Source organism: Pomacea canaliculata, linkage group LG4 (assembly GCF_003073045.1).
Source record: "Pomacea canaliculata isolate SZHN2017 linkage group LG4, ASM307304v1, whole genome shotgun sequence".
NCBI lineage: Eukaryota > Metazoa > Mollusca > Gastropoda > Architaenioglossa > Ampullariidae > Pomacea > Pomacea canaliculata.
Window position 1 is genome coordinate 16,682,203 of NC_037593.1, and position 11,662 is coordinate 16,693,864.

The following is an 11,662-nucleotide window of genomic DNA, read 5'->3' on the forward strand; positions in this document are numbered from 1 at the left end:
AGAAAAAATCGAATTAAGTTTTAACATGAATAATATACCATAGCAGCAACTGTATTTTAAAGTATTGAAATATCTTTAAAATACTATTTATAGCAGCAACTGTATATTAAAGTATTGAAATATATTTAAAATACTATTTAGACCAGCAACTGTATATTAAAATATATTAAAAATACTATTTATAGCAGCAACTGTATATTGAAGTATTAAAATATTAAAAATATATTTATAGCGAGCAACTGTATATTTAAGTATTGAAATATATTTAAATACTATTATTAGAGCAGCAACTGTATATTCAAATATTAAAATATATTAAAATACTATTTATAGCAGCAACTGTTTATTGAAGTATTGAAATATATTTAAAATACTATTTAGAGCAGCAACTGTATATTAAAATATTAAAATATATTAAAAATACTATTTATAGCAGCAACTGTATATTGAAGTATTGAAATATATTTAAAATACTATTTAGAGCAGCAACTGTATATTAAAGTATTGAAATATATTTAAAATACTATTTAGAGCAGCAACTGTATATTAAAATATTAAAATATATTAAAAATACTATTTATAGCAGCAACTGTTTATTGAAGTATTGAAATATATTTAAAATACTATTTAGAGCAGCAACTGTATATTAAAGTATTAAAATATATTTAAAATACTATTTAGAGCAGCAACTGTATATTAAAGTATTGAAATATATTTAAAATACTATTTAGAGCAGCAACTGTATATTAAAATATTAAAATATATTAAAAATACTATTTATAGCAGCAACTGTATATTGAAGTATTGAATATATTTAAATACTATTTAGAGCAGCACTGTATATTAAGAATATTAAAATTATTTAAAAATACTATTTATAGCAGCAACTGTATATTAAAGTATTAAAATATATTAAAAATACTATTTATAAAAGCAACTGTATATTAAAAGTATTGAAATATATTAAAAATACTATTTATAGCAGCAACTGTATAGGGATAAGGTGTGTCAGTGACGTCAATTAAAGGTCAATGCGTGTATATGACGTCAACAAATTTTGACGTCAGAAAGCAGGAAAGGGGGAGTCGAGGAGCAGACATGTCTGTGTGAAGCTTAAAATAAAAGACGACCGGTCGAAAGTCATTTGTGAGTAACAACAAGTATTGATTGTTAGTATGGATTGTTAGTTGAATTTTGATGATACTTAATGCTATTTCTTATGCATGTGAAATGTTTAAAAAAAGGAAATCACCAATAGATCATTTGTTTTTAGTGTTGAAAAAAATCGCGTCCATGTTACAAGCCTGAGATGGTGAGGTTGAGACAGATCTGTCATTTTGTTTTATTGAAATTGAAATTCAAACAAATTCCTAGCAGATGTAAAATACAATTGAGCAAATGAGACTTTTAAAAATAGTAATAAGTGCAATCTTACTAATATAATGTGCACACAGCAAACACACATCCAAACTATACTAATCTACACGAAGATACAAAAACCAATAAAATTATTAAAATAAAAAAAAAAGAATGCTGTGTGAAAGCTGTCCAGGACTTGACTAACATCCAACAAGATATACCAAAACTTACACAACTTGAACTAAATCTGCTAGATCACTTTAGAAGAAGCAGGTCAGGTTGTTAAAATATGCGTAATGGGAAAAGCTCAGGGAGTGATGGACTTACTATGGAATTTTTGTACATGTTTTTTTTGAAACAGGTCCTTTCATTGTTAGATCTCTTAATAAGGGTTTTATTAAAGTTGAATTATCTTCTACACAAACAAGTGTAATCATATGTATTCCCAAAGCAGATAAACCTAGAGATCAAATTAAAAACGGGATTATATGTGTCGAACTTTAAGCTATTATGATTAGAAAAAAATACATATATAAAAGGCATAAAAATCCAAAATGTCGAAAGTAATTGTACAATATACAGACGATACAGAATTGACTTTGGAGGGCGAAAGACAGTCTTTTGGATAATCAATGAATACGTTATAATAGTTTGAAAAAACAGTGTTAAAACATAGCATTCCATAAACGTGTCCCAGCGGATCACACATTAACCAGCTTGTCCACAGAATAAGCATCGACATTGGCAGAAACAGTTCAAGAACACAGTTACACAGCTTACGTCCCGCCATAATGTCGAAAGCTGGAAAGAAATTGGATGCCTTGGTAACGCATGCATTCTTCTTTGAGGATTGAAACCTCCGATTTCGGTTTAATGTCATGATAACAGGTTCATCCTACCGCTTTGCTTGAGGACATGGCGGCCGACCTCCGCAATGAAGTCAGTCCCTTCCTTTAATGTCTTAGGCGTCTCCCATGACTTAGCCGGCTTTGGATAGGTCACGTGCACGGCGTGTACATCTGTGACGTTGAACGGCAGCGTCGATTTTCTGTCGTCCATGCCACGTCGGAAGTCCTTCTCCCATGTCGGGTGGCATATGTCGATGTAGCATATCACCTATGAACAGTTAAAAATACCCCACCCCAATGACTCGGTAATCCTAGAGTGTGAGCTATTACTTTACAGGCAAGTACCACGTTCAGTTTCAGGAATAAAGGTCTGCGACATCACTATGAGAGGATACACTTTGTGACACAAATTGTGTTTACACATACTTCTAAATAACATAATTATAGTCTCAGCTGATGTCTGTTTATTGCTGGCGTCTGTCAGTTTATGATACTGTTTGTGATCCTACTTATCAGCTGTCACCTTTAAGCAGCTGTGAACACAGTACAATCAGCTCTCACCTGTAAGCGGGTATAGACGTACATCTCGTCGGGGTAGTGTTCATACACCCGGTATGGCAACTGGATGGCTGTGAAAGCTGTATGTGACTGCCGGTAGTGACGAAACGTGGTCAGCCAATGACGTAACCAGGGAGCCTGAGGTCGGGCCATTATGACACCCAGGTTGAAGGAGTCAGGCCAGGAGTTATAGGCTGGCCAGTCGAACGTGGCCACGACCGGGTAGTGTAGCAGCCAGTCCGGCACCCGACTCGTCCACACGGCGTCAGTGTCCATGTAGGCTCCACCGTAATTCAAAAGAAAGATGGCCCTGCCCGCACGAGAGGGACAAGGGCAAATATGATGAGGGCGGCTTGGTGATAGTGGTAGTGAGCGGTGAGAATGATTATGCATATTACGTGAGACAGAGGGGGCAGAGAGAACAAGTTAGCGACGGAAAAAGACGAAAAACTGGCAAATGAATGAACACAAGCATACAGACAGACAAGTGGACAGACAGGTGTTAAGAGAAAGACTTCGGGGACAATTTCAATTATGTAAAATTAGTTGAATGAAAATTCATCAGTAAAGACAACATCCGTAAAAACATTTTGTTTCAATGCTTACAAATTTTACACCCTACATATAGATTCTTCTTCAAAGAGATGTTTCTAGAACCAGTGACGACATGTTTAAGAAAGCAGTTTCTAAAAGAAAGCTATGCTTACCTCGGGGAAAAATTGAGAATAAGACATGAGCTGCTAGTTGATGAATATTTAGGCAGACATACTCTTTTGTAGCTAAGTTTTTTCCTAAAATTGTTGAAAAGTTCTTTAAAAAGGAGATTTATACAGATAATTGGTCCAAATCTACTTTCCTTACTTTGTTTCAAAGGAAACATTTCGAATAACGTTCTTAACTATAGACTATAGAGATATTTTTCTTCGTGACATAATTAGTAAGGTGTCTATAGATTTATAATTAACAACAGATTAAAGGAATAGATAGCATAAAATAACATATAGTGCTATGAAAATGTAAGTCTTGTTTTAAGAGAGGCTATTTAAACCTTTATTTTATGTTTTTCTTTGCTATGGGGTGGGGTGGGGGGGGGGGGGGGGTTTTGTACAAAGCCAGGGTACAAACTACAAAACAAAATGTTCCATATATTGTCAACCTCTTTGCCACGTTAACATTTGAGTTTAGATGCTCATACATTAAATAATCCAGTCTATAATTAGATTCCTTGTGAAGTGCTGAATAAAAGTTACTGGTTTATTGAAATTTTTGAGAATGTGTGTGTGTGTCTCCTAACCATGAAGAGTTAAGTTACAGCTTTCTTGCCCTCTTGCCTAGGAATATAGGGGTACTCAGCAAGGGCAACGTGCAACACACATCTGATAGTACTTTTTTCGGTGTCATACCTCTGAGAGGTCGCTTTGGCCTGAAGAATAGGAAAGGTTCATCTGGAACATGGGAGTCGGCCTCTTCGGTTCTGAACGAAGGTAGGTGACATTCTCCGAGCGTATAAGCTGTTCTCGCATATTCGCCTTCAGGTTCCACGTGTGCCCATGGACATACACGTGTTCAAAGCCCCGACGTAGAGGGCGCTGATCATGCTCAGGACTTGGAGAAAGGCAGGTCACGGTCGCTGGCGTGAATTGGGTCAGCTTCAGCCCACACGTCTTAGTGCCCGCGATCGCGCGGGAATGGGTCGGATGGGGTCAGGAGGAAGGGCAAGTATCGGGGAAGCGCTGTTTTTTTGCCCGTTTTTTAAATACAGCCAAGGACGCCGCTGCCTGCGTAACGCCGGTCTCGCTTGCACACGTCACGGGCGGACTTGATACGCTCACTGTCGACTATGATGCTTGAATTCGTCAACAGGTTGCCGTGTACTGCGTTCCGCTTGTGACGCAAGAGGCTTGGGCTGTCTTGACGTCAGGAGATAGTCATGTGACTTTCGCCTGGTGTTGTTGGAAGCCACGCTGCCACCGCGATACAAGCACTCCACGAATGACGTCTTCGCCAGACAAGTGTCCCAGACCAAACGGCATGTTGTTGTACCTTCCTGTAGGCCAGACGAGCGAAACTACAGGGCTAGTTTTCGCCAGAATTCATTTCCTCCTCTCGGCTCGGCGCAAAGCTTCCATTTTCTTTCGGACACTCCTTCTAGCCTGTCTTTTCTCCCACATGTACCGAGATACTAATTGAAGCTAGTCTGGAATATATGTGGGACGGTAGTATTTGAACTCGTTCAAAGCCTTGAAGGTGTTGTGTAGAGGTTTTCAGAGCTCTTGCGCAGGGTGTGCAGAAAGATTGTATCTTCTGAGGCTCGAAGAATCCGTGATGAGGGGAGAACAAGGTAGTGTCGACAAGGGAACTGCTGTTACACACACAGATAGTGACACGTCCGAGGCAGCCTTAGCGAAACCGAGGGCTTAGGTCCACACTGGCCAGTGTCTTCGCACGAAACTGAGGGTCCCGGTAAAAGTGGGCATGGCGGAATTCCTTGTCAGGGCTTTTGAGGAGGAGCAGGAGTGATAGGATGCGGGTCCCGATGGAGGGAAATGTGAGGGCAAGGGGACCTCAGATTTTTGTCTTCTTTAGTCCAGACACAGGCCCGTGGTCTACTTGTCATTCTTTATTTCTATGTATTTCCTTTAAAACTTCACTCGCACCTGTCTGCTAGGCTAGGACTATATCTAGATTTTCGTGGAAGCCCACGAAACTGCGGCTATAGCCCAGCAAAATAACTCCGAACACCACTGCTCCCAAAAGTATTTTCCGGTAGTTCAGATGCATGCGAGCCATTGCTGTTGACCGGAGATCGGAACGTTGTCTCTGCCCACAAAAAAAGTCCTCTAAACTTTCCAAAACAACTTCTGTACTGATTTAGTACTGGAGACATGTTATTAGACTGCTGCCTAACTAACTAGAAGATGGTGTTTGTTACTTGCATAGTGTCAATTGATTTCAAAAATGGCGGCGAGCTTTCTTCACAGTTACAATTCTTACATTATCGTATTGCTCAATAATGTCATAGTTTGTATAACTCGAAGGATTTTACACTGTAACATTTTGTGATTTGCATGAACCTCTCCTTTAAATGCCGATGGGGTTTTACTTTGAGTCCGTCTAAGGGACTTTCACAACACATGCAACAAATACCTGCGGGTTATACGACCGAAGTGCCTTCGTGTTTAAAGACGGCCCGTTTGGCAAAGCTCTTTTAACGAAATTTGTGCGACATGTATTTACAGTAGTGGAGAGGATGTTTATCTTTTATGACACAAAGAACAGGTTACACATTAGGCCCTCCTCGGTACACCCCGAATATCTATACCCAAGGCCTTGCCCAGCCGCCCAGCACACATTCAGAGACGGTGACAAATATCTCAAGGATCGAGCGACAGTGCAAATTCATTCTCAGCGAACAACAACACGAAAGATAAAACAAATGACAGCGTATTCAAAACAAGTAAAAAGAGAAGAAAATAAATGCATACATATCGAACGGCCGAGCCACACACAGAAACAGCGCAAGAGTAGGCTTGATACCACACAAACACAACAAATAATTCTTAGCAACCCCTGATGACACTATCAACTAACGCTTCTCAATCAGATACCTCTCCCCTTCTCTCTTACTTCATTCTTAACTTACCTTGTTAACTTGATCTAGGTTTGAGGGAGTTTGAGACAGCTCACCAAGCGAGATTAGACGTCACAAAATTCAGACCATCTTTGAGTGCCTCACATTTAACTGTTTTGAAAATCTATTAAATACATTTTGACTTAATTACCTCCACCAAAACCTCACAAACAATTAGTTAATAACCGTAATTTTATTTACGTACTACACCTATTCTGCTTGATTATAAAAGGTAATATTGAGCTTAAGACAATAAGAAAGATACCGAACCAAAGATAACAAGTACTTCTATACTCTGGAAGGACACAGTATAGTCTGCATTTTACATAATAGTCTTGGGAGCAACTCAAGTTCTAATTCAGCGAAGAAATAATTTATTCTATTGCTGCTTGACAACCCTGGGCGATAAGTCATCTGTAGAAAAGATTTTAATTCCATACTGAATTCATGCAAGTCAAAGCGTGGATGTAACGGCCAACAATACTACATCACTGCGGCTGCTGAATGGTTGGCTTAACAATATAATTCTACTAATGACGATTGCGGATTACATGCATATAAGATTTGGAAGAGATTCCAGTTATGATTGAATATATTTATATATATATTTTTAAGAATGGCATAAAGTTTTTTTAGTCAGGACGAAAAAAACCGAAACACATTTTCTATTTATCTTTCCCTGTCATTCTGAATTTGCCGCAGAGAAGAAAGCTTAGCCCCCCCCCCCCCTAAATTTTTATGAGTATATTGATGGGCGGTCGACAAGACACGGTTCTGTCCTGTGCGAAGAATCCATGACTTATTTATCGCCCGAAGCAGGCGTAAGTGGCGGTCCTTGTCAGCTGCCGTGTTTATTCACGTGCTCTGAACCACAACGTACTGACACAACCCCAACGTACTCACATAACCACACCGTAAAACTGAACAATACCACAACGGTATTAGAACCAACCACAGCGTTACTTGACCAACACAACATAGCTGACCCAACCCAACGTACGTGAAGCAACCCAACACACCGTACTGACACAAACACAACATGATACTGACAGTCAGTAAACTACAGAATACTAGACACAACCACAACATTTACTGACACACCACAACCATACAGCAAACACAACCACAATGTACTGACACAACCACACCGTACTGACACAACCACAACGTACTGACACAACCACAACAAAGATACTGAAACCACAATGTCGTGAATGACACATCCAACACCGTAACACCGTACTGACACAACCACAACCGCAACACAAGATTACTGACAAAACACACACCGGACACACCACACCACGCAAGCCTGCTGCAGCTACGAGTTTTTTTCAGCACAGGACGAACGAAATGTTTGAAGTCTTTCGGGTTTGATTTTATTGCGATGCAACTCGTCAGTACCGGTATTACCCGATATCCACCACCCGAAATATGTGGGGTAGGCTCGGCCTGTCCAGAGCCGGCGTTAGGGGGATGCGGCGCCACTGGAAACTACTGATCAATGTATTAGGGGTTCTAATAATTATATTAAGAAATGTTTTCATAACAAACCAATAAATTTTTCCTACAATTCTGTTGTCTTCATCAGTTTCAGAACCATAAAGTAATGTGGGTTGCATTTGCAAACAAACATTTCAAAAACAGAGCTGAGCTGCAATTATTAAGGGCCAACAGTACCCAAAGAATTATTTACAATACCAAACCAAGCTTTAGAGGCAAGAGTATGTGTAAAAACAACGAGTGGATATAGTTATCTGAAGTTATCTGTACATATTAACGATCTTATGTTGTTTATCATCATAAATCCAGTTTACGTTTTTAGCAATAAAAGTCCAATTTCGAAAAAAAAAACCATTACATTTATCTATATTAACCACAAAGAGCTCCTCTTTAATCATTTTCTTTTTTTGTCCAGCTTTTATTCCTATTCGCTTTTTGGCAACAGGACACAAAAAACTGATTTTGCGGACCCTCTACTGTGTCAGACACTATATCATAAACAGTATAATAATTAACCGAATCACCTCAGACGAAAGCTGAATTTCCTATCGACCTTTTTGTGGAATTTTAATAAACTCATAGATAGACAAAGAAAGTGAAATAGGAATACAAATGTTCCCTTGTTTAAGACCTCTAGGACAGAAGTACTCCATATATATACTCTAATCCCCCCCCCCTTCTCCATCTCTTACTCTAGCCTTGACAGCATCATACATAGTTTTAATGGCTCTGTACATGTTTCCATGAATACCATTCTTTTGGAGTACATACCATAATTTCCAGCTAGTTACAGAGTCAAAGACTACATAGTTTTTTTTGTGCCTGACCAATTGCTTTTGTATGAGTGCCATTGGGGTAAATATGTGATCTATTGGACTATGCTTTTTCCTTTAACCGGCTTGTTCTTCGCCTATTTTATTCTTTTCCTAACAGGCTCTCCTTGATGTTTATGTTTCTGTGGTTGCTTCCATTGGGATAAAAGTGTTGGACCTTCGTGTTTACATGTGCTTCTGCTGCCTTCTTCCACCTCTAGTGTGCAACAGGTCTGTATATAATGTAAATAATGTATGTGGTGTATATAATGTGTATCATTTTATTTGAAGTGCGGACTGTTTGGAGCAGTTGGCTGAATTCCACTCCGCCATGTTTCACTCTCTTCAGCAGCAACCTTGAGCTGCATTGAAAAAAATTGAAGTGCTGATCTCCCTCTTGCAGTTTCCTATGATAACATTTGTTTATATTCTCAAGATTACTCAATATCTCCCCAGTATTCTTCTGATGTCACTAACCTTATTCGCTGGAGTCGTTACCGTTATATCTACAGTCATCGCTCTTTACTTCCGGAACGCAGCGAGTCCTCGTGTTGTTCTTCCTTCTACATCTTTGTGACTATTCTGTGATCTTGTTTTACATCTTTGTTACTATCTTGTGATCTTATTCAGCACAACGAGTCCGACTTTGGCTGAGATAATGTGCTTAAAAATTCCCAGTTATTATTATTATAGTTTTATTCTGTTATAAACTCTACATTTAGAACTAGTTACGTGAAAGAAAGATCTTTATTTTAATGCTTGGAAATAAGTAAAAACAACTTAGATATTCGTTATGACCTTTTTTGGTAAAATAGTAAGAAAAATAGAAAATAGTTTAAGAAAAATAGAAAATAGTTTAAGAAAAATAGAAAATAGTTTAAGAAAAATAGAAAATAGTTTAAGAAAAATAGAAAATAGTTTAAGAAAAATAGAAAATAGGTTAAGAAAAAAAAAGGATTAAAAATAGTGTACTAACCTGCTGGTTCTTTTAAATTAAAATGACTATAAAATGTTTAAATACAGATAAAGAAAGACTTAGGACTGTATTGCATGTCAACAGAAAGCTATAATATTTTAAAGTAAATAAGCTGTAACAACAACAGACTCACAAAACGAGAAGAAATGTTTAAGGCTAATTAATTCTGTTTCATTTAAGCCTATCAGCAAGTTGAGGTTTATAATGAAAATTATTCGTCAGTGACAAAATCAGAGTACAATGTTGCAAAAGTGTATGGCGAAAAGAAAAGAGCCCTAACATTCGTGATCATTTATTGCTTCGCTCGTTAAAACTGCTAAGAAAAGCATGATTAGTATTATTAAATTACAAAAAGCTCCATTGTCACTAATTACAAAGCAGGTGACACAGACATAATTTTATTTTCTTGCAAGCGAAACTAAAACGGAGTATCAATTGAGTGACCTCTTTTCAAATGTTCGTTCTTCCGTAAAAGTACATTCGAGAAACCTCGAGTGTATTCAAATGGCAATGTCCAGAAATTCTTCATTTTCACTAATTCTGAGTACAGCAAAAGCAAATTTGAAATCAGTCACTGTCTTAAGGGATGGTTTATGAAAAACCCTTTTGGAGAGTAGATAGAGGACACATTCGTAATACATATTAATCTCAAAATGGCTAACATTTAAGATTTTCGCGACATTTCATGGCCGTGTTTAGCCTTGAACAATCTCTCATGCTCTTTGTCTATCTTCGTTTATTATCAAGTTTCATAAAATTTCTCAGCTTCTGTGCTTAAGTCCGAAAAAAAAATTGTACCAGTCGCAGTACTTACGGTTTGGTTGAGTTCAACCTGTGTCTCCAGGCGCGGATGGATCCGTGATCGAAGCGGAAGGACACAAAAGACAAATTTGACATTTACAAGGTGGCCTGAGTACGAAGATACACATATACATACACAGTGACAATGTATCCCGAGTGTCCCCGTACAAAGATCAGGTACATATTTGGTGGGGAACTAAAACTTCCATCACAAGGTGATAGGAGGAGCCGTAACATCCAGTCAGGTGGTACAATCCACAGACCAAAGAGTCCTGCGCTGAAAACACCTGGCGGTAGTTACCTTTGGGTATGGGTGCACAATCCTCTCCCTCGCCTCGGTATCTAACAGAGGAGTTCACAAAGGTCGTACAATGATCACGTGATCCATTCGTTGAAACGGGAAAACTCAACAAGCGACACAAAGTCATGCTTGTTTGCAGAACTGTCGAGTTATGCACACACCACACAGTCATATCAAGAAAAACAAGTGTTTTCCAGGCTAAACCTGTAACTAATATGTCACATAAAATGCTAGCGCATTTAACCATCTTTCGTGAAAAATTACATCAAAATTAAAATGAATTATTTTTTTCTCCCTCGCATTCTTTAATGTCTATATTTAACACTATTTGTGTCAAATATTTTAAACAATGCGATCATCTAAAATTTATTTCAAAAGGCTTTCAACAGTAACATGTACATTGGTATTTCCCTGTAGGGGACATCTGCTGACAGGAACAGTTGCTTTGGCGTAATATAACCTCAGCTGCTGGCTCGGTGTTAAAACATCATTACCTACCCCACCCTACCCTCGTGTGGCGAGGATACCCTTGTCATTCGAAGCCAGCGGAAAGAAAATCTTTAATAGTTCGACACACGTATCGCTTTCAGTTTCTCGTTCATGGTCACATGTAAGGGGTTAAAATTATTTGTGGCACTGATTAGTCCATGACAATGTAACGATGTAATCCCCTTTATATACTGTCCTCGCATATGAGCGAATGGTCTTCTCGGAGTATCACATCGTTAAATACATGACACACACATGTATTTAACGATGTGATACTCCGAGAAGACCATTCGCTCATATGCGAGGACAGTATATAAATACAGTGAAGTAATATGCTGCGAGACTACCTTTCCCTCACATGCAAGGAGAAACATTATCTTTATG

General features: G+C 38.2%; 1 protein-coding gene across 1 annotated transcript; it reads right to left on the reverse strand.

Moving 5' to 3' along the window:
• Window positions 1-1,005: 1,005 nt before the first annotated feature.
• On the reverse strand, window positions 1,006-3,076 carry LOC112561140. The gene is made up of 2 exons (XM_025233426.1): window positions 2,769-3,076; window positions 1,006-2,475 (listed from the first exon to the last, which is right to left on the reverse strand). Exons 1-2 carry the CDS (start codon window positions 3,039-3,041, stop codon window positions 2,236-2,238), a joined length of 513 nt encoding a protein of 170 aa, XP_025089211.1. The 5' UTR covers window positions 3,042-3,076; the 3' UTR covers window positions 1,006-2,235.
• Between the last annotated feature and the right edge of the window lie 8,586 nt (window positions 3,077-11,662).